The sequence below is a fragment of the Aethalodelphis obliquidens genome, unplaced genomic scaffold (assembly GCF_003676395.1).
Source record: "Aethalodelphis obliquidens isolate GAN/ISIS:26980383/991018 unplaced genomic scaffold, ASM367639v1 scaffold1, whole genome shotgun sequence".
NCBI lineage: Eukaryota > Metazoa > Chordata > Mammalia > Artiodactyla > Delphinidae > Aethalodelphis > Aethalodelphis obliquidens.
Genome location: NW_020837945.1, coordinates 41,759,278 through 41,784,278, shown reverse-complemented (window position 1 = coordinate 41,784,278; position 25,001 = coordinate 41,759,278). Strand labels below are relative to the sequence as shown.

Sequence of the window (25,001 nt, the reverse complement as noted above, 5' to 3'; positions counted from 1 at the left end):
CTCTTTAACACAGAAAATCTACTTTTAGGAATATATTATAGGGAAATCATCAGATTCAAACAACTATGAATGCAGATGTATCATATACACATTTGTAAAATATCTTGAAAAAATAGATATAATAATAATTTGCCCACTAATTAGGATTCAGTTTTAAAAATGATACAACTAGAAAATAGAATATATTAAACAACTAAAAGTAAAAACAAATATTATTTATTGACAGTGAAATATATTCAAGAGGTATATTGCTAAGAAGGGAAATGAAGTATACAACTTGCATTAAGGATAATCTAATTTTAATCATTTATTCATGCATATGTCTGTATATAGAGGTATGCAGAAAAAAATCTGGAAGAATGACTCACAAAGTTACAAATGTTCTGTGGGTGGCATAATTATGGATGACTTTTCTCCTTTTTATTGCTTTGTTTTATAATTTTTATAATGTAAACGTGTTACTCATGTAAGCATTAATTTTAAAATGGTTTAAGATTATACCTAGTTGGATGGGGATACTAAGAATTTATCCAATCTTTTCTTAAAAGTGGTTCAACCATGACAAGATAGGTCAATAAGACTTTAGACATGTTAGAACCTTGCTACCTTTTTTGGGAGAATCATTGAACCAACATATGGAATTTCAGAATTAATATCATTACTCACCTTATGGACAGTGACCGTCTATTTTTCCAGAATAAGTAACAATATTTTACTTTTAAAGGATAAGTTTCATACAGGGGAAGATATAATTGACAAAGCATTTTGGGATGTGATTTCTATTTATTTGTCAGTCAACATAATACAAGCTGCTAAACAAAGATAAAAGAAAAAAAAATGAGTTACTCACTCTTGTTGTGTAAGCAGCTTCTGGGTCATCTTCTAGAACACGTGAAAGTCCAAAATCAGAAACCTTACACACCAAATTACTGTTGATCAAGATGTTCCGAGCAGCAAGGTCTCGGTGAACGTAGCCCATGTCTGAGAGATACTTCATGCCAGATGCTATCCCTCGAAGCATCCCTACCAGCTGGATAACCGTAAACTGGGCATCGTGTTTCTGAGAAGTATTTAAAATGTACAGTTAAGGTGTGTTTCCATTTCCTAAGATATGTCTTGATTAAAATTTCACATACTTAATTGTAGAGTATATACATTCTAGTTTTAAGTACACCAGCCAGGTAAATAGATGCAAGAGTAAAACAAAATAGTATAGTAGCAAGAAGTAGCCTAATATTCTTTTTTTTTTTTTTCTTTTTCTTTTTTTTTATTGCGGTACGCGGGCCTCTCACTGCTGTGGCCTCTCCCGTCGCCGAGCACAGGCTCCGGACGCGCAGGGTCAGCGACCATGGCTCACGGGCCCAGCCGCTCCGCGGCACGCGGGATCCTCCCGGACCAGGGCACAAACATCGGCAGGCGGACTCGCAACCACTGCGCCCCCAGGAAAGCCGGCCTAATATTCTTTAACTTCAGGTTCAAAACTAGAACGTTGCTGGTCATTTGATGAGACAAACTCCTTCTCAGAAACTTTAAGGTCACGAACAAAAAAATAAAATGGATCCTGTGGCTATTTTAGGTTTGTATTTATTGGTTTGATTTGAATCCTTATTCTTTCTTCTTGTTTTCCTATATTTTATTAATTGCTTCAAATATGGTAGATTTTAAATCTTTAATTATCATAATAGATAGTTCAAAATTAGTCAAAAATATTTACTGAATACTTGTTGTTCTACCCAACCCTGAGTTATAGGTCATAAAACTGAAAGTAATAGGAGATAAATTCAAATAGTCCTGGATTTAGAAAAGTTTCCAATCTACTCAGATTAAAATAGAAATATAGGGCTTCCCTGGTGGCGCAGTGGTTGGGAGTCCGCCTGCCGATGCAGGGGACGCGGGTTCGTGCCCCGGTCCGGGAGGATCCCACATGCCGCGGAGCGGCTGGGCCCGTGAGCCATGGCCGCTGAGCCTGCGTGTCCGGAGCCTGTGCTCCGCAACGGGAGAGGCCACAGCAGTGAGAGGCCCGCGCACTGCAAAAAAAAAAAAAAAAAAATAGAAATATACAGTTTATATGATAGATAGATAGATGATAGATGCATGCATACATACATAGATATATAAAAAAATAAAATTTAATGTCTAGCAATATCTAAACAATAATTTTAGAGGAAAATTTATTATAATTTTAAAAGAATATTTATTATAATATTTTAAACTACCTGACTTGCAAAATGTTTATTTTTGAAATATGTTTGTGAAAATAATTGTTACTGAAACCTTTATTCAGCTCATGAATATTAAAATAAAGAATATAATTTCTTATTCATAGAAAAATTAGTATTTTCCTCCATGATTATGAATTATACTATATATCTTATCTATCTATCTATCTATCTATCCCTATCTATATAATGCTGAAAGCACCTTGAGGATAGGGTCTGTGTTTGTTTTTTTTATCCCTTGTTTATAGTGACTGGTGATTGACAGTGTCTTTTTTTTTGACAGTGTCTTGTACTCTGTAAATCTAATGAACTTCTTTGAATGTAACATTTGTTGATATTAGTAAAACATAAATTTTCTAAATGTAAACAACTGAAATTTATATGTAAATATATGTTATATATGTATATATGTATGTATATATTATGATATATAAGTAATGATATCTCTGGATTGAGAATACTTAGGCATTATAGCACATGCTTAGTTTGTGAGTGGACAGTACTATGTGAGAGATAGAAGGTCTTCTATCTTACAGTAGATGGAGGTTGCTTTAAATAAAGAAATGAATATTTCTGTCTTATATCAATGTTATTTATGTCTTACTTTAGAATCTTTAAATTTTTGTTTTAACCAATGTGAATCTTGTCTGAATAAAAAGGCTGAAGAAAATTGCACAAATTTATTTTAAAAATATAAACCATTGACATTTGGATGTTACAAGATAAAAATGTAATTTTACAGTCTTCCTTTTGCTATTTAGTCCCAAAAAATTCAGTTTTCTTAAAACTTTATCTAATTGTTTATCATAATATTAGAGGTTGTCTCTATCATTTTCAGCAATTTATTCCACATTTATATATGTGTGCAGATAGATAAAGATAAGGTGGAGATATGCCAATGTGTATACAATCTTCTACTTACACGTAAGAAACTGTCCAAGGAACCATTCTCCATGTATTCTGTGACAATCATAACTGGTTTACCTAGGTATAGGTAAATAATAAATGTATAATCATCAGTAGAGTTCAACAAATATCATGCAATGAACACATATAATACATTTTGATACACCTAATGCATTAAAAATATGAATTTTTCTCTGTCCTCCAAATTTTGCCAAATTACTATTAAAAAGAAAACTAGCTTTCAATAGGAAAAAAAAATCGAGAAAGATTGGTTTTCAGAAAAGGGCCTATAACTTATATGATATCTAAACTGGCGTTTTTGGTATGGTTTTCCTTAAACACAAGATATGCCCTTTTCTTCACTCTAATTGCATTTTAGCTGAACTACAAAATCAGATATTGCTTTCTTCAAGCCCAAGATAGAGTCATGAATTCCACAATCATTTACACTCTCTACAGATATATGCAGAGCTATATGCTAGGTGTTTTCTCTTGTGCTGGTTAGTCAGAAGCAAGTAAATCAAAGTCCCTACCTTCATGGATCCTATATGTGAATTAGACAAAACAATTAAGACTAATAATTATAATCTGTATTCAATTAACACATTAAAAATTATAAAATCCATGCTATGCTTAAAAGAAAAATAAAATTAAAATTGCTCTTGGTAGTAACTTGTAATAACCATTTTGGAAATATGGGCCTTAAACATCATTAAACATTTTAACAAGCATTTAAATGTATTTGTACAGTACTTAGTGTGTGCAAGGTGCTGGTTTAATTATTTTACATATACTAGCATTAATTATCATCATTTCCACTTTTTACATGAAAAAAACTGAAATATATAGAGGGTAATTAACATCACACAGCTAATAAGTATAAAGCCAGAAGTTGCAAACTGAATATATTATGCTGTTACTTTTGGAAATGTACACTGAGGGAAACATTTAAAATAGGAAAAAGCATTAGACACAAAGACACAAAGGTGCTAAGTATACTGATACATAGATCTACAAATAAAATAAATCTTCAACTATAGGTAATAACTGAGGCAATTGTTGGATGTCAATTCTACACATCATTCCAAATTGAAAGAATGACTCTGAAGACTGTAGCACTTTCAGAAATTATTACAGTAAAATGTAACTCCAATTTCAAAGCCTACACATATTACCACAGCATAATTCACTTCCCTTATTGTTGCTATGATATTGTTTTAACTATAAATCTATCATTTTACAAAAAGAAAAAAAAAACCTCCCTTCTCTCCCAAGTCTAGAAGACTTGCATTAAGTCTTGACTAAGCATGAAAAACCTTGAGCACGTAATAGATTTTAAACAAACATCCATGTACATCGAACTGTAGAGCAAGCATGATTTTTTTCATGTGTTCCTTCTACATCGTGGTTTGTGTGCCATTCTGATGCCAGAAAATAGCTTTCTTTCCTTGTTTTTCCTTTCTCCTTGTTTTTCCTTTCCTTTCCTTAATTCATACTGGTTGTGAATTATGGCTTAGTACCGTGAAGATTATATTGATGTTTACTATGCTTAATACGTGAATATATACTAAGTTGTATGTCTTATTTATTTAGAGGTGAGGAAATTATTTAAATTCTGTAAAATTTCTTAGATTTTCATATATGTAAAAATAAATTGACACAGCAATTTGTTGTCAACTGAGACACTGATTTAGTTATATATTTTGGGTAATATATCAAACATTATACATGCCTTGGTGTAACACTGGTGTAAAGCTTTTTAAACTTAATGTTAATAAAATTTTCCACACGTTCAAAAAATAATCTGATAATGACTGAAAAGTCATTTTAGTCAAAACCTTGAGCCTCCAGACTTGCTTTTTCAAAATTTTAATTAAGCTTTGATTTAACAATATTCAGGAAAAAAGAGAAAATTCAACATTTCTTTGGAAACTTCTATTTCTCCTGAACTGGCAAATCAAATACCTAAGAACTGATCCCAGAGAACTAATCTGAAATGAAATGAATGAACAATCAAATGAATGAAATCCTGCACATGCATGTTTTCCATACATCACTATAAGTGTCTATATTTCTTCCTTAATATAATTCTTAGAAGAATAACATGCTCGCAAAACTCAATGCAGCCCTTGAATGTAGTTACAGATATATTGCTTCCCACAGTCAACTCTCAATTACAGTGGCCAATTACCGTGTTTGTATACTACCCAGACCTTTGCTTATCACTCTTTTCCTTCTGGCTCTCAGCTTTATGACCATTTCATTTCTTGTTAGCATGTCTGGTAAAATGTTTGGCAAGGGAAATAAAAGTAGCTGAAAAATCAAACCAGTCAATTAAGCCAAAGCCCCATGACCATTCAGAAATCAGACCAGGCTGCATTTAGCTCTATAATTTAGGTATTTGTAAACACATCAGTTAAGATGGGCAAGTCTGAAAATGTGCTTTGCATTAAGTTCAAAGATTCAGCAAACCCAAATGTACAGACAAAAAGTAAACAGAATCAAATATTCTACCTTGGAAAGCAGGATCTTCACTTACTTTTCCTTGTGATTTTGATTATGATAAACAGAGTTAAAGGAAAAGTGCAATAGTGGTTAGAACTAGTTCTAATATGTATTAAATGTAGTTGGAAATTATTTATAAAATACCAGCTCATCTGCACATGATGCAATGTATTTCTATCAAAGTTTGCACATTCTTTCATGTGTATTTTGATTTAGAAATGACATTATCAGCTTCTTCAAGAACCTATATCATTCACTGCCCTCAGAGATCCTTAAATACATCTGAGTATATATATATTAAAATCAATGAAATTATTGTTGTTTGGCTGAAATGAAACTCCACCAAAAATCAGCATAACAAAATGTGCAGTGGAATTTTGCTTTTGTTCGTAAATTGAGTTATGACTATAGAAAAAATCATGATCTTTCATAATCAAAGGGTTAAAGGAAGCACATCAGTCTCTTACAATCGGTTCATTTCCCCAATGGCTCAGAGATATTTACTAATCATTTTGTTTGCTGACAGAACAAATGTGATTCAAAATGTCTAAGAATTCCAAGTTCAACACTATCTATTTCACCGCCTTCTTAATCACATAGTCTATTTAAAAAAAAAAACAGCAGGATAATGTGATAAATATATAGCTATATATAGAAATTTTATTGCAATTATCAAATACATGTTGGTCTTAGATTAAAATAGTTTCATTCAAACATAAAATGTATGTATCAATGATTTAAATGTTATAAACTATTGAAATGTAATTCATTTCCAAAGCAAATGCTATTAATTCCTACTAACAGTAATTGTGCCTGACATAGTAAGTCTGTCTGTTTTTAAGACTTATACACACTCCAACATGAGTGGGATTTATAAAATCAAAATCTTTGACCTTAGCAGCCAGTACTCATCATTAGTATCATGTAATCAAATCAGGGTGGAAGCAAAAAAGTATAAACAGGAGAAGCAAAATTGAAGAAAATAGACAAAATATGCCTTACTATTCTCAGGAAAGAAGATTTGAATCACTTTTGATTAGAAACTAGAAAATGTTTTGGTTATAGATTTCCATGTACTGTAACTAACTGACTGATAGAAATATTGTAATGAACTGAATTAGAGTATTTTTCTGTAGGTTTCACATTAAATCATATAAACATACAGGACAACCTTTTCCAAATTCCATTTTAATCAGGACACAATTCATGTTAAGAATGATCCCTATTACATCCACTGGTCTATGAGTTAACCAGGGCAGGGACCAACTCTAGTTTGTCTGTAGTTCTAAATCCAGCTCCTAACAGAGTGCCAGTTAGAATAGATCATACCATGTCTATTATTTCAGGCTAGCTAAGGATAGTCTCTCTCTTCAAAATCAGGCTAAGAAGTACTTTCTCCAACTCTTCCTTAACCAGCCATACTCTATTAATCTTAACACACTGAAAATTTTACATTAAGCTGACTTTAAAATTGTAAAATGTCTTTATGCTTAATTTGAAATGAAATTAATACTTTTAAGGAAAGGACAGGAACAATATTTCTACTCTCCCTTGTATTGTCTATTAAAAAATATGACATGGACTTGAGACAAGTGTTGAAGAAAAACTTTAGAGAGAGGCAAACAAGAAATAGAAATAATTTGGCATTGTCACTAAAGAATGACAACTTATTCCAGTAATATCTCCTTATCATATGTGCTGACAATGCAAACAAATGATTAAGCTTTTGGTGTGCAGTGGACACTCACACCAATACAGAAGTGTTTTCAGTGTTAGAAATCCTCTTAGTGGTCTGCCCATGCTTTCCTCAACAGTACAAGGCTACAGTTAAGTTGCATTATTATTATTTTTTAATTTGTAGAAAATAATCCATCCCTAAATAACAACAAAAAGCACATCAGTCTCATCCTATATAATTCCTTCTATTGCACTAGGTGAAAAGTGACCAATGGAAAGTCTTCTTGGATGGAGTCTGAACATCTTTTGACTAATGGTGTGATGGCAGAAATATCAAACATTTGCTAAAAACAAGTTCCATCTTTTTGAACTTCAACTAAAATTGATAACACATGTTAGTACCAAGTTCTGAGCAGGACTGTGCCCCCAGCTTTCTGCTACTTTGAAGATCAGAGACTCTCTCACCTTCTCTTGTTTAAGACCATCAAGCTCAAAACCACACCATTAAAATTGTTTATGGCTTAATTCAAATAAATGAAAATATAATTATTGAATAAAGGGCTTTCTCTAACTTGAAAATGATACATTATAATAGACTTAGTGTTTCAAAGCACATAATTAACAGCAATAATAAAAAATTATCTTTAAGCCAAAAAGGAATTGTTTTCAAGAATTTTCTTCTACACTCTCAGATTAACTGGTAAAATCTTCTCAAATTCAACCAGAAGTGGTCATTTAGATTGCATAGTTCTATTTCACCTAAGAACATATTCTTATGGAATCTTATTTGATCTTACAAGGACCTGGAAGTAATAAAGTAGAACTGCTAATTCCATGTTACAAGTTACAAGTCTCTGGGAGTGGTTTGATTTGTCAGATGTCTCACAAACCAGTAGAGCTGAATCAGAATTTGAACTCTGACCCTCTGATTCTTAATCCAGATACCAATATGATTTCTTTTCTTCTTTAAATACAACTTGTTCATTAAATTATAAGCTCTGTATCTCTAGGTGTGCGTGTGTGTGTTTCTGAACTTTGCAGGTAGATTGTTTTAGCAGTCATATACTCTCAGGAAACATATAAAATGATAGGAGTGGATTAAATAATTTATTTGGTGACAAAATTGCCTTGTTTATATATTAAATACAACTTATTAACTTTATTCTAAGGCATTTCTATTTCCTCTAGCTGTAACAGGATGCCAGACTTAGAGCTTTTAAATATGCCACTAAAAGAGTTCAAAATCTAATTCTAGGTCTGCTACTCTATTATGCTTGCACTATATGAGATGACTGGGATTTATATAGTCAGATTTGGCAGTCTCTTGCATGCTTATTTGACCAAGGAGATATATGAAATTTAGAACTTTCACTCTAAGAATAAGGCAGCTGTAATTCATATTAGAATGTTACAGACTCCTACTTGAATAAGACATTTAATGTATAATACCTGTGATTTTTAAAGGTCCTTTTTTTTTCTTAATGCATTTTTTTCCTGCATTTTGGTCTCAGGGGTTGTTTTATGGATTTCTTTGCCAGGTGACCATAATTCATATTTGAGTATTCCATTTATATCTAAAGAAGATCTTCTTTATATATATATATATATAAGATATATATATATATATATATCTTTATATCTAAAGAAGATCTTCCACAATAATTATGGTTTAATTTTGCTTATCATTCAGTAAATGAACTTATAGGAAATAGCTAGCAAAACCAAACAGTATAATAATAACTCATAACACTGGTAACAAAAAAAATTGAGAATTTTGAAAATTGACAGTTAAAAGAAGAATGGATACATAAGTACAAGTGAGTTTCCTCTCCCAATGGGCTCAAGATCTGAAGGACAACCACTTGGTGAGAATGATATGGAGGAAAATAAAAGGTTAAATGACTATTAAAAACCCAGTGAGACATGATTCTATAATTCTAAGGATATTAAGTACAATACTCTATAGATATGGTCTTGCCCTGAAGGAACAAATATTTCATACTTTTTCCCAATCCTTAGTATTTTTATTATTAAAATTTTTATTATTAAATATTAATAGTATTTTTATTATTCATTTTTAAAAATTAAAAAGACATTTTTCATCAGAACTTATTTTAGTGTTACAACTAATGTAGCCTCATTTTTAGGAGTACAGAGGGAAAAATATGCTTCTAACAAGACTTAATATGGGCTTATAGTTTATGGTTAAGTTCTCCTACATTGTTAAATTCTTAACCACACTTATTATGTTAAAAAACTCTAAAGGAAATCAAAGTATATTTCAATTATACCATGCTCTTGTGAGTAAGGAATTGCCTTTTTACTCATACAAAAATGATAATAGGTATTAGTGCCATTTGGAAAGTGCTCCACGTAATGTTAAAGAAAAATATCACTGTGAAAAATATAATGTGCAATGTCTGTTGGTAACCACAGAATATGTAAATATGGTGCCAATGAATTATCCCCTAAAGGATGCCAAATTCCCTGCCATATGCTGTCTTTCACTCTAAGAAGTCTGCTACTGCCAATTTAGCTTATTCTTCATCTTGTGCCCCAAAATCTTGAGAAAAACAACATCCCAGAGCATTCTCAAGAGGTTTTCATTGGGACTGGAGCCAAAAATCACATATCTGTCTCATGGGATCCCTTTTGAGCCTGGATGGAGAAATCATCATGGAAATAAGTTCAGATCTCTGTCGCAGGCTGTAAACCAGAGCTTCCCCAGAGTAGTCAAGAATCCATCTGGGACTCTAGATGAGAATTATTTGAAATCCACAGAGAATGGAGAAAAGGGTTTGGGTCTAATGTGATTCCAATCTTTACAGCTCAGAAGCACTCCCAAAACTCTCATAATTTCCCTAAAGCCAGGGGGGTAAATATTTGGAAGCTTAAATGAAACTAGTGAACAGTAAAAGAAAAGGCAGCTAGCCAGGAGTTCCCAGCAATTTCTGTCAAAATTGAGTCATTGTTTTTTCCTTGCTACTCTACATGACAGAAAGTTCTACATGATTCACTCAACTGTAGTTTAATCAGCATATATTACTATAGTCCAATATTTAGATCCTAAATTTTTAAAGCTTTTTAAGGTCTACAATAGCACTGTCAAAATAATACTAGTTAAATGTCTTTGGTCTCTTGTCAAAGAAATACATGTTAACCCTAAAACACTGAGGTTTTGTTTTTGTTTTTTGATTTTTTTTTCCGTTTTGTTTTGCTTTGTTTTTGGTTAAGACTAACAGGTACTCATGAAAAAAAGACCAAAATTCTTAAATTATTGACTTTGGGTTTACACAACCTCTGCTCAACATACACAAAATCAGTCTTATGACTTCACTTACTTTTAGTAACAACTCCCTCCAGTCTAATGATATTGGGATGGTCAAACTGTCCCATAATGCTTGCTTCTCCTAAGAAGTCTCTCCTCTGCTTTTCTGTGTAGCCCACTTTCAGGGTCTTGATGGCCACTGAAATCTCTTTTTTTGAAGGAAGTTTTAAGCGACCACTGCACACCTCTCCAAATTCACCTGTTAGAATGCAGAAGAACAAAACAAGAAAAGGTAAGAAATTATATTATAAAAAAATCATCAGTAGGGAGCAACTGTTTTCTCTCAATAATTCCAATTCAATAATTGACCTGCAAGATGTACACTTGTAGGCCTCCAAATTATTTTGGAAGATGGTAATAAGAAACCCCAGGACATCCACACCCTGGTGGAAAATGGACCTTGTGATAAGCCTCATGTATTTTGAAGTACTACACTATGAATAATGACATATGAAAGAATAAGAGGGAAGTCAAAAGTTATATCTATTAGATTTTTTCATTCCTTGTTCTCATAGCTACCATTTCCTCAGGATAATCAACCAGCATCAGTGCCAATATAATGGGTTAAACACTGGATTAAATTTCAGATGTTTATCAGTATTCTGTTTTTACCAGGGCCAATTTAGCTGTAAATTCCAGCTCTCTGAAAATGGGAATAAAAGAATAAGCTATCAAGTCATTTTATGGAGTAGGGTGTGTTGTATTATTCACATACTAGTTGTAAAGTTCTCTGGGGCTCTGGAAAGAGAAAAATAATCTAACAGTATTGAATAGTATCTAAAGAATTACTGTAGAAATATTTTCTTAGATCCAATGTCTTCAATAAAAAAGTTGTCTTAAATGCACAATCAGAATTTGTTGAATATGGAGTGTTGCTGACTTTTATGTAGTCTAATTTAATTGATATAAAATTGCCTAGAACTAGTTTGGTCACTACCTTCACATACATTGTCATTGAGAAGATTCACCCATAACGCTTTCATTTGATTTTGAGCTCCTTGAGAGCAGAGACCCTTTACATTCATTTCTCTGTCTCTAATGCTGCCACAGTGATTGCCATAAAGTAGTGCCACATATTGATTTTTCCTCATTCAAGAAAGAAATCCTAATATTGTGTGGATTATTAGATGGGTTTTGTACAACATTTTAAAAAATAGTTTTTAACAGCAAATGAAAGTTTTTCTGAAAAGAAAAATTACATGATCAATTTTTAGGCTCTCTATGGAATGGAAAAACATTTTTGGTCCAACCTTTTCACTGTGAGTTTTTGTGCAGGGCCCATGCCCCATGGGTCAGCCAGAAAGAAGGTGTCAAGTAGTGAGATACTTCTCTATTTTTCATCCAAGTAAGTCCTTCAACCCACAAAAGCAGCAGGTTGTCCTAATGATTTACCAGCTGCATCCCTACAAATGACTTGCTTCTCTCCAGAAAGTTCTAAACTCCCTTAGACTTGACCCTCCCTTGCTCAGGAATCCAGTCTTGCCACTGTTTTCAAAACAATGACATGTACTGTAACTTGTCAAAGTCACTTAATGTCCAAAAGCAGGTATTCATACATTTATTTAATAAATATTCATCAATTGGCAACAGTATTACAGATACTATGAAAAACACGGAGATATAATGGTAATAAAGGCAGATCTAATTTCTTCCCCTCAAGGAAGTACAGAGATGATAGTAATATCTGCAGCTAGAGTGTTTTTTAGGATTATGGGGAGAATGAGGGGCAGAACTTGAGAACACTCAATGATCTTTTTTTAAATCAAAGGAAGAATATGCCATTATAGATGTGTGAGCATTAGGAGAAGTTATGATGCAAAGTAAATCATTGTTAAAAATTTGTAAACAAGACTAAGAGTTTCTTTCTTTATGCAGGGCTCTCAGAACATTGCCCAAAACCCCAGTTCACTCTGTGTAAACATTAAGTTTGGGCAAACCACAAGGAGGCATCCATCATGAATTTTCATATTCTGAAAAAAAGTTCTGCCATTATCATGGATCAATAGGGTGTAATGGACTGTGTTTTAAATTTGGAAGTCATGGCCATTTATTCTAAGTGGCAAGTCACTTGTTAGTTTACAGGACAGACAGTACAGAACTGTGAGATAGAGCATGGATTCTGGAGCCGATTGTCTAGGGTCTAATTCAGCCTCTGTCACTTATTTTGAGTGACTGTTTTAACCTCTCTGTGCCTTTGTCTCCTTATCTATAACATAGGGACACCAATTTTGTCTATTTCATAAAATTTTTGTGCAGTTAGAAGAATTAATGTACATAGAATGCCCTTAGAATGGACTTAGAAGAGAGCCAGACACATAGTAAGTGCCATCTAAGTGTTAGTCATTCTCTCTTCCCTGAGTTCAAACCTACTTTAAGAAGGATGAATATCGGGCTTCTCTAGTGGCGCAGTGGTTGAGAGTCCGTCTGCCGATGCAGGGGACATGGGTTCGTGCCCCGGTCCGTGGAGCGGCTGGGCCCATGAGCCATGGCCGCTGAGCCTGCGCGTCCGGAGCCTGTGCTCCACAACAGAAGAGGCCCCAACAGTGAGAGGCCCACGTACCGCAAAAAAAAAAAAAAAAAAAAGGATAAATATTTATCTACTTCTTAACGGTTAGATCAAGGAGATCAAGGAGAAGAATAAATACTAAAGTTCTTTTTAAAATATCAAATTCTGTATTACTGTAAAAAGAGATGGCTGTGATGATCACGGTGATAACAAGCTTAATGTCATATTGGACAAGTATTTGTAAAGGAAAGAATGTTGTGAAAGTACCTCACTAGGGAGATCAAGGGGAAGAGTTTGAATTTCAAGTGGCCCAATTAGTGTTTCTTCCTTTGTTCTCAGTGGGAGAGCTGGACATATGGACATGTTATCTACCTTCAAAATTCAGAAAATGGTGCTTCAGTAATGCTAGTATTTAAAAAAATCATAAAATTTAGAAATGTGATTATTTTATCTGATAAATACTAGAAATTGTCACAAATACATTATACTAGACATAGAAATGTTACATATTAATTCAATTCTCTTTATAATAACTGTTCTTAAAAGAACAGTGTTGGAAAAATTAACAAAGACTGGACAAACGCAATGCCTGATTTTTCCATCTAGCCAATTTTACATGGTTCAATTAACTTTGCACCTGTGAGAAACAAACTTTAGATCCTGTCATTTCTAAATAAAAGCACAGCTACAAGAAGTTCATTTGAGAAGACACTACTTGATTTTTTAAATAATTAAGTGCATCAGTGTTTATTTGCCCTTTGAAATAAAATATGCTTTATGAGAATGGGTACACTGTATTTTGATTTAAGGTACACAATGCACAATTGCTCAAAATAAAATTTCTTATGCTAATTTCATTTAAAACAGGAAATAATGCACTTGTGTTTAAGTGGAATGACCCTCTACACTAGTCAAAGCCCATTCTCCTTCCACTGTTTTAATAAGAGAAGAATAATAAAAAGACACACTGAACAATGCTGTTGTGTCAGCTAAGCACTATACATGAATTATCTCAATTCATCTTCAAAAAAATCTTAGAAGGCACTATTGTGATCATTAGTGTCTAGCATAAACTTTGAAGTTGAAAAGTACAAGCTTCAGATTTTGGCTTCCTAATTAATATCTATGTGACCATGGGCCATTCACATTTTCAGCTTTTGTTTCCTCATCTGGTGAAATGGAGATAATAATACCTATTTAAAAGTCTAATAAAATTAAAATCATGTGAATGTCTAGCACAGAATAGGAATTAAATATTTTCTACCTTCAGGAAACCTTGAAATAATGGTTGGATTGAGGAATAAAATTAGGAATTTTGGTCATTATGAATTCCTCACTAACAAAATTATACTACCTTGAGAAAGTTAATTCATGCCTCAATTTTAATTTTGTAATTTGCAATATGGTTATAATTCTTCTGGTTTTTCAATGTATAAATGAGAGTTTCTGTTATATCTATTTCTTTGTATAAAATTTTTGACAGAAAACTAAAGAGTTAGTCCACAAATAGTCTTCCTGAATATTTAACTGACTGTGAAAGTTCTGTCATTTAATAAAAGATTCAGCCTTTAACAATAGAAGATAGGTGTTTAGGAAGGGTGGGAGGGAGGGAGACGCAAGAAGGAAGAGATATGGGAACATATGTATATGTATAACTGATTCACTTTGTTACAAAGCAGAAACTAACACACCATTGTAAAGCAATTATACCCCAATAAAGATGTTAAAAAAAAAGAAGATAGGTGCTAATCAGTTTAGCATGATTACTAATTTTTTGTGGACAACATTATTTTTTTTAATTTTAAAAGGTATAGGAAGTGGGTAAGAGTATAAATGAAAGAAGGTGGTCATGAGTGGACTGTGATTGAAGTTGCTGTAGAAATGGTTACATGCAGGTTCATTATACTATTTTACAATTTCATCTATTTTTGTAGACATTTAAAATTTTACAAAACAAAATGTTAAAAAATGATAGCCTTCAAAACCTTGATTTCATATTCTATCTTGCTAATGACAAATCATTTAAAGGCTAATCAAGACAGACTAGAATTGGGAGTGCATTTTATAAAGAAATCTTCCAGGTGAAGCATAACCAACCTTGAAGATATACATATTTGCAAACAAAATAGGCACAGTTTTATCGCCCTTAATGTGGCAAATGAGACTATTGGCTGCAAAACTCTGAAAATGCAGCATATGTCTAATTTTTTACAAATACGTTTGAAGAAAGAAAGGAAAAAGAGGATCTGTTTTAATCTTTAATGAGCGTCAAGGATTATTAAGTGATTCAGTACAAATAGTCTTTCCCTTTATCTCATTGATCAGATACCATTTTTAATGAGTATGCTTTGTCTCACACTACTATGTTCTCGATACCTGGCTTTGTCAATAACATCTGTATATATAAGCTTTTATTAAGGCAGAAGGCCCCAAATTTCAAGGTCTCAATATGTCTGACCTTCTGGACATTGGTTGACCTTCTCTCATCACATTCTCCAGTTGAGTGTGCAAAGTCTTTTGCTGCATATGCTACGGCAACTTCCATGCTGGAGAACAGTGCACTCTTGTGGGGCAGCATTAAAACCAGCATGACAAAGCCCCTCTGCACCATGGAGTAGTTGACAAAGCAGAACTATACAAATGAAAGAGTAATCAATATATATCTGAATTAATTTAGGCTGAATTAACATAGATGTACAGTGAATGTGTGTATTCTTAAGTCTTAGATTGTGAAAAAGGAAGTACTTATTCTAGTTTCCTTTTATGAATTGCTAGTTTCATATTTTCATATTACCTGCACATGTGAATTTTAGGAGGATATAACATTAAGAAAATTAGAAGAGAAGATTTACGAAACTATCATTTTATTTAGATAATATATGGATTACTCAGATTATCCTGCTTGAATAGTAAATACTACTTGAGTTATAAATAATTCTTTAGTACATAGAAAAAGAAACAGAAAATTATATGCACATTTGTGTAAAAAGGTGTCAGTCATGTATAGAGTACTTGCAGGAAATGTGATCTGATATGATATGCATAATTCAAAAAGTTCATTTTTCATACTTTCACTCTATTTCCCACATAGACATAACTAGTTCGTGTTTGTTTTTAGAGCAATATTGAAGAATGAGATGACTGTGTACAATTATTGTACAATATTGTTTATTTTTACTTTTGAGTAGTAGTTTTATTAAAATGCACACTGCATATTCTGTGAATGCCATATGTTTATGTGTAATTTTATAAAATACTGTTATTTTATAAATATAATTTTTTGGAAATACTCAACTGCTATTAATAATATCTATAATATTTTAGAAATACGCAACTGTGACACCTATTAACACTCCATAGGTGTTTGTTAATGAATTTGTGATTGAGCAAATTAATAATTAGAACAAAAGTATGTCTATATGAAAACAAGCTTCAACACAAATACTTTAAAACTATATACCCTTACAAGCAAGTATTAAAATGGAGCACTTCACATTATTTAAACTATCCTCTCAATATAGTTGTGATGGAATTTGTATAAAATATGTCATTTTTTATTTTATTTTGTGTTGTCTTTGTTTTTCAATTCCATAGAAGATTCTAGAATTACTTTTTCTCTACAAATCAAAATTTTCACTTAGTGGGCTCATTTAAAGTAAGACACACTTTTATCCTGTTATCCCCATTTAGCCAGATAGACTTGACACATGATCAGCATAGCCATGGAGAGATTGAGCCGCGGTGGCTCCCCGCTCTGAAATTCAATAAATAGAAAGCTGGCCGTGGTCTCTGAGTCTGTAGGTCTGGCACCTTTGAAATCATTACATTCCATTAAATACTCCTTCATTTATTTACTGCCTGCCTTTCATCATGAAATCAGAAAATGTCCCTTTTCATAGCAATATATTTTGGCCTGAGAACCTGAGCAGTCAATCCCAGGCAGCATTCTTATGCATAGCTGTAGACTTGTAATTAACATACTAGGTTGACAGTTGGATTACTGCAGTGGTTACCTGCTCCAACAACTTTGTCAATGGATATGTTGGTGGCATCCAATTCCTTAGCAAACTCATGAACTGCTTGGGTAGGGTCTTCGTAAGTGTGCGGGTCAACGTAAGTCCTGAGACCTGGAAGTTTTACTGTTTAAGGAAAGGAAGAAAGGCATTTAGGAAGAAAGGCATTTATAAAACCTTTACCGTGTGAATTTATGATAACATTATTGGTTTTTAAAAAAATCCCCATGACATTAAACCGTAATGAAACAGAAAGAGGTACCATAATGAACTTTCTCTATAAAAACACTAGAAGGAAAATGGACATTCAAGGAGGGGGTTCTTGAGGAGAGAAAAATGGTTCAGAATTGAATAGGTCTAGTAATTACTACCAGTAGCAGCAGTGGGTGAATGCCATCACACTATCACACGTTTGTGACTCTGTAAACAGTGCGGTAACCAAATATCTATTATAGTGCCGCATGTGACAATAAAGGAAAGCTTGTGACATACTTTCATAAGGCGGAATAGCTGATGTAATTAGAGGATATAAAACGGCATGTCTTTCATCTGACACTATTCTGCTTTTATTAACAGTCACAATCAAAATTCCCCACTGCATTTATAGATTTACGTTAAGCTGTGAGTTTACGTATACATAATATGGGTATTATATGTATATACTAATACAGTTTAAATTAACTGAAATCTTATTATGCAGCTTTTCAACATGGTTAAAAGCAATATAAGTGCTCTCTATAAGTTTAATAATTGTGGTAAGGAGCTAAATTCCAAACATAAATCATATTTATAGCTTATTAAATATAAACTTTCTTCATAGTATATTTATTTATTGAATTTTTTTGAAGGTGAAAAATTTTCATGATGTTCTGCAATTAAAATAGCACAGACAAAAGATACAGGAGAATCATTTTGGATTTGATATAATATTAATAAAATTCCTATCATTTGGAAATATAATTCATATTTGAAACAATTTGGAATGTTCAAGAAACTAACTTTCTCTGAAAGAAAACTAAATTTTTAAAAAGGAAACCTAAAATCTATTAAAGTACATAAACATGCTCTAACATTAAAGGACACTGTAATTTAACTGTCACAGTATATATACTAATAATATTGATTTTGATTTTAATTTTCATAATGGTGAATAATATTAGTAAAATTATTTTAGCAAGGGACATGGATTCTTTCTTTTTTTTCTATCACTTTTTCCCAGCTTTATTGAAATATAATTGACATAAAATTGTGTAGGTTTAAACTGTACAATGTGATCGTTTGATACACATATATATTGTGAAATATTTACCACAATAATATTAAAACATTCCTCATCTCACATTATTACCTTTTTTGTTGTTGTTGTTAGCATGAGAATGTTAAAACTCTACTCTCATAGCAACTTCCTAGTGTACAATACAATAATGTTAACTAGAGTCACCATGCAGCACCTTCGATCCCCAGAAGTTGTTCATCTTCTAACTGAAAGCTTGTACTGTTTGACCAACATCTCCCCATATTCCCCATCCCTCAGCCCCTGGCAACCACCATACTATTTTCTGTTTCTATGAGTTTGATATTTTTATATTCCACATGTGAATTCATAAAGTATTTGTCTTTCTCTCTCTGGCTTATTTCATTTAGCAAAATACCTTCAAGGTCCATCCATGTTGTCACAAATGGTAGGATTTCCTTCTTTTATATGGATAAATAATATTCCATTCTATAAATATACCTCATTTTCTTTATCCATTCGTCTGTCAGTAGACACTTAGGTTATTTCCATGTCTTGACTGTTGTGAAAAATGCTATAGTAAACATGGAGGTGCAGATATACCTTTGAGATAGTGATTTCATTTCCTTTCAATATATACCCATCAGTAGGATTGCTGAACCATATTGTAGTTGTATTTTTAATTTTTTGAGAACCCTCTGTACTTTTCCAATATTGGTGATACCAATTTACATTCCCACCAACAGTGCACCAGATCTCCTTTTCTACACATCCTTGTCAGCATTTGTTATCTTTTGTCTTTTTGAGAATAGTCATGCTAACAGATGTGAGACAGTATCTCATTGTGATTTTGATTTGCATATCCCTGATGGTTAGTGGTATAGAGCTCCTTTTTATGTACTTGTTAGCCATTTGTATGTGTTCTTTGGAAAGAATGTCTATTCATGTCTTTTGCCCATTTTCTAATTGGATTGCTTGGGTTTTTGCTGTTGAGTTCCTTATGTATTTTGGGTATTAACCTCTTATCAGATATATGGTTTGCAAATATTTTTACCATTCTATAGATTCCCTTTTCTTTTCCTTAATTGTTTCTTCTGCTGTGCAGAAGATTTTTAGTTTAATGTAGTAATGCTTGTTGATTTTGCATTTGTTGCTGGTGTTTTGGGGTTCATATCCAAAAATATCATTGCTAAGACCTATGTCAATGAGCTTTTTCTCTATTTTTGTTCTAAAATTTTATAAGTTCAGGTCTTATGTTGAAGTCCTTAATTCATTTTGAGTTACATTTTGTGAGTGATGTAAGATGATGGTGTAGTTTCATTCTTTTGCAAATGAATATCCAGTTCTCCCAACATCATTTAGTGAAGAAACTATCATTTCCCTATTGAGTATTCTTGGCTCCCTAGTTGGCCATATTCATGAGTTTAGTTCTGGGCTCTCAATCCTGCTCCATTGGTCTATGTGTCTGTTTTATGCCAGTACCATACTGTGTTTATTACTATAACTTTGTGATATAATTTGAAATCTGGAAGTGTGATGCCTCCAGCTTTCTAAGATTGCTTTGGCTATTTGAGGTCTTTGTAATTCCATATGAAATTTGGGATAGTTCCTTCTACTTCTCTGAAAAATGCCATTGGAATTTTGGTACAGATTATACTGGATCTATAGATGGTTTAGGTACTGGGGCCATTTTGACAATATTAACTCTTTAGATCCATGAGCATGGGCTATCTTGCGGTTTATTTGTGTCATCTTCAATTTCTTTTTTTTTTTTAACATCTTTATTGAAGTATAATTGCTTTACAAGGTTGTGTTAGTTTTTGTTAATAACAAAGTGAATCAGCTATACATATACATATATCACCAAATCTCCTCCCTCTTGTGTCTCTCTCCCACCCTCCTTATCCCACCCCTCTAGGTGGTCACAAAACACTGAGCTGATCTCCCTGTGCTATCCGGCTGCTTCCCACTAGCTATCTATTTTACATTTGGTAGTGTATATATGTCCATGCAACTCTCTTACTTTGTCCCAGCTTACCTTTCCCACTCCCCGTGTCCTCAAGTCCATTCTCTACGTCTGTGTCTTTATTCCTGTCCTGGCCCTAGGTTCTTAAGAACCACTTTTTTTTTTAGATACCATATATATGTGTTAGCTTACAGTATTTGTTTTTCTCTTTCTGACTTACTTCACTCTGTATGACAGTCTCTAGGTCCATCCACCTCACTACAAATAACTCAATTTCATTTCTTTATATGGCAGAGTAATATTCCATTGTATATATGTGCCACATCTTCTTTATCCATTCATCTGTCGATGGACACTTAGGTTGCTTCCATGTCCTGGCTATTGTAAATAGAGCTGCAGTGAACATTGTGGTACATGACTCTTTTTCAATTATGGTTTTCTCAGAGTATATGCCCAAGAGTGGGATTGCTGGGTCGTATGGTAGTTTTATTTTTAGATTTTTAAGGAATCTCCATTCTATTCTCCATAGTGGCTGTATCAATTTACATTCCCACCAACAGTGCAAGGGGGTTCCCTTTTCCCCACAACCTCTCCAGCATTTATTGTTTGTAGATTTTTTGATGATGGCTATTCTGACTGGTGTGAGGTGATACCTCGTTGTAGTTTTGACTTGTATTTCTCTAATGATTAGTGATGTTGAGCATCCTTTCATTTTTGTTGGCAATCTGTATATCTTCTTTGGAGAAATGTCTGTTTAGGGTCTTCTGCCTATTTTTGGAATGGGTTGTTTGTTTTCTTGATATTGAGCTGCATGAGCTTGTAAATTTTGGAGATTAATCCTTTGTCAGTTGCTTCATTTACAAATATTTTCTCCCATTCTAAGGGTTGTCTTTTCATCTTGTTTACAGTTTCCTTTGCTGTGCAAAAGCTTTTAAGTTTCATTAGGCCCCATTTGTTTACTTTTGTTTTTATTTCCATTTCTCTAGGAGGTGTGTAAAAAAGGATCTTGCTGTGATTTATGTCATAGAGTGTTCTACCTATGTTTTCCTCTAAGAGTTTTATAGTGTCTGGCCTTCCATTTAGGTTTTTAATCCATTTTGAGTTTATTTTTGTGTATGGTGTTAGGGAGTGTCCTAATTTCATTCTTTTACATGTAGCTGTCCAGTTTTCCCAGCACCACTTCTTGAAGAGATTATCTTTTCTCCATTGTATATTCTTGCCCCCTTAATCAAAAATAAGGTGACCATATGTGTGTGGGTTTTTCTCTGGGTTTTCTATCCTGTTCCATTGATCTACATTTCTGTTTTTGTGCTGGTACCATACTGTCTTGATTACTGTAACTTTGTAGTATAGTCCGAAGTCAGGGAGCCTGTTTCCTACAGCTCCATTTTTCTTTCTCAAGATTGCTTTGGCTATTCGGGGTCTTTTGTGTTTCCATACAAATTGTGAAATTTTTTGTTCTATTTCAGTGAAAAATGCCATTGGCAGTTTGATAGGTATTGCACTGAATCTGTAGATTGCTTTCAGTAGTAGAGTCATTTTCACAATGTTGATTCCTCTGATCCAAGAACATGGTATATCTCTCCATCTGTTTGTATCATCTTTAATTTCTTTCACCAGGGTCTTATAGTTTTCTGCATACAGGTCTTTTGTCTCCTTAGGTAGGTTCATTCCTAGGTATTTTATTCTTTTTGTTGCAATGGCAAATGTGAGTGTTTCCATAATTTCTCTTTCAGATTTTTCATCATTAGTGTATAGGAATGTAAGAGATTTCTTTACATTAATTTTTTATCCTGCTACTTTACCAAATTCATTGATTAGCTCTAATAGTTTTCTGGTAGCCTCTTCAGGATTCTCTATGTATAGTATCATGTCATCTGCAAACAGTGACAGTATTACTTCTTCTTTTCCAATTTGGATTCCTTTTATTTCTTTTTCTTCTCTGATTGCTGTGGCTAAAACTTTCAAAACTATGTTGAATAATAGTGGTGAAAGTGGACGACCTTGTCTTGTTCCTGATCTTAGAGGAAATGGTTTCAGGTTTTCACCATTGAGAACGATGTTGGCTGTGGGATTGTCATATATAGCCTTTATTATGTTGAGGTAAGTTCCCTCTATGCCTACTTTCTGGAGGGTTTTTATCATAAATAGGTGTTGAAATTTGTCAAAAGCTTTTTCTGCATCTACTGAGATGATCATATGGGTCTTCTCCTTCAGTTTGTTCATATGGTTTATCACATTGATTGATTTGCATATATTGAAGAATCCTTGCATTCCTAGGATAAGCCCCACTTGATCATGGTGTATAATCCTTTTAATGTGCTTTTGGATTCTGTTTGCTAGTACTTTGTTGAGGATTTTTGCATCTATGTTCATCAGTGATATTGGCCTGTAGTTTTCTTTCTTTGTGACATCTTTGTCTGATTTTGGTATCAGGGTGATGCTGGCCTCGTAGGATGAGTTTGGGTGTGTTCCTCCCTCTGCTATATTTTCGAAGAATTTGTGGAGGATAGGTGTTAGCTCTTCTCTAAATGTTGGACAGAATTTGCCTGTGAATCCATCTGGTCCTGGGCTTTTGTTTGTTGGAAGATTTTCCCTTTTTTTTTTTTTTTTTATTTGCGGTACACAGGCCTCTCACTGTTGTGGCCTCTCCCGTTGCGGAGCACAGGCTCCAGACGTGCAGGCTCAGTGGCCATGGTTCATGGGCCCAGCCTCTCCGCGGCATGTGGGATCTTCCTGGACCAGTGCATGAACCCATGTCCCCTGCATTAGCAGGCGAACTCTCAACAACTGCACCACCAGGGAGGCCGTGTTGGAAGATTTTTAATCACACTTTCAATTTCAGTGCTTGTGATTGGTCTGTTTATATTTTCTATTTCTTCCTGGTTCAGTCTCAGAAGGTTGTGCTTTTCTATGAATTTGTCCATTTCTTCCAGGTTGTCCATTTTATTGGCATACAGTTGCTTGTAGTAATCTCTCAAGATTCTTTGTATTTCTGCAGTGTCAGTTGTTACTTCTTTTTCATTTCTAATTCTGTTGGTTTGAGTTTTCTTTCATTTTTTCTGGATGAGTCTGGCTAGTAGTTTATCAATTTTGTTTATCTTCTCAAAGAACCGATTTTAGTTTTATTGATCTTTGTTATTGTTGCCTTCATTTCATTTCATTGATTTCTGATCTGATCTTCATGATTTCTTTCCTTCTGCTAACTTTGGGGTTTTCTTGCTCTTTCTCTAATCGCTCTCGGTGTAAAGTTAAGTTGTTTTTTTGAGATTTTTATTGCTTCTTGAAGTAGGATTGCATTGCTATAAACTGCCTTCTTAGAACTGCTTTGCTGCATCGCATAGGTTTTGGGTCATCTTTTCATTGTCATTTATTTCTAGGTATTTTTGAATTTTCTCTTTGATTTCTTCGGTGATCTCTTGGTTGATTAGTAGTGTATTGTTTAGCCTCCATGTGTTTGTATTTTTTACAGATTTTTTCCAGTAATTCATATCTAGTCTCATTGTGTTGCAGTTGGAAAAGATACTTGATATGATTTCAACTTTCTTAAATTCACCAAGGCTTGATTTGTGACTCAAGATATGATTTATCCTGGAGAATGTTCCATGAGCACTTGAAAAGAAAGTGTATTCTGGTGTTTTTGGATGGAGTGTCCTATAAATATCAATTAAGTCCATCTTGTTTAATGTATCATTTAAAGCTTGTGTTTCCTTATTCATTTTTATTTTGGATGATCTCTCCATTGGTGAAAATGGTGTGTTAAAGTCCCCTACTATGATTGTGTTACTGTTGATTTCCCCTTTTATGGCTTCTAGCATTTGCCTTATGTATTGAGGTTCTCCTATGTTGGTTCATAAATATTTACGATTGTTATATCTTCTTCTTGGATTGATCCCTTGATCATTATGTAGTGTCCTTCTTTGTCTTTTGTAATAGTTTTTATTTTAAAGTCTGTTTTGTGTGATATGAGAATTGCTACTCCAGCTTTCTTTTGATTTCCATTTGCAAGGAGTATCTTTTACCACCCCCTCACTTTCAGCCTGTATGTGTCCCTAGGTCTGAATTGGGTCTCTTGTAGACAGGATATGTACGGATTTTGTTTTTGTATCCTTTCAGCCAGTGTATGTCTTTTGGTTGGAGCATTTAATCTGTTTACATTTAAGGTAGTTATTGATATGTATGTTCCTATTACCATTTTCTTAATTGTTTTGGGTTTGTTATTTCAGGTCTTTTCCTTCTCTTGTGTTTCCTGCCTAGAGAAGTTCCTTTGGCATTTGTTGTAAAGCTGGTTTGGTGGTGCTGAATTCTCATAGCTTTTGCTTGTCTGTGAAGGTTTTAATTTCTCTGTCAAATCTGAATGAGATCCTTGCTGGGTAGAGTAATCTTGGTTTTAGTTTTTTCCCTTTCGTCACTTTAAATATGTCTTGCCACTCCTTTCTGGCTTGCAGAGTTTCTGCTGAAAAATCAGCTATTAACCTTATGGGGATTCCCTTGTATGTTATTTGTTGCTTTTAATATTTTTTCTTTGTATTTAATTATCATAGTTTGATTAATATGTGTTGGCATGTTTCTCCTTGGATTTATCCTGTATGGGACTCTGCATTTCTTAGACTTGACTGACTATTTCCTTTCCCATATTAGGGAAGT

At 33.5% G+C, this 25,001-nt stretch overlaps 1 protein-coding gene across 3 annotated transcripts in view; it reads right to left on the bottom strand.

Moving 5' to 3' along the window:
• EPHA3 (EPH receptor A3) overlaps positions 1–25,001 on the bottom strand; it is a 365,092-nt gene that overhangs the window by 40,831 nt on the left and 299,260 nt on the right. For all 3 annotated transcript variants that reach the window (XM_027102800.1, XM_027102802.1, XM_027102801.1), the window contains exons 10-13: positions 17,155–17,280; positions 10,649–10,834; positions 3,142–3,203; positions 851–1,060 (exon numbers count right to left, since the gene is read on the bottom strand). In XM_027102800.1, the coding sequence (XP_026958601.1) occupies positions 851–1,060; positions 3,142–3,203; positions 10,649–10,834; positions 17,155–17,280 (584 nt within the window). The remainder of the gene's footprint in view (positions 1–850; positions 1,061–3,141; positions 3,204–10,648; positions 10,835–17,154; positions 17,281–25,001) is intronic.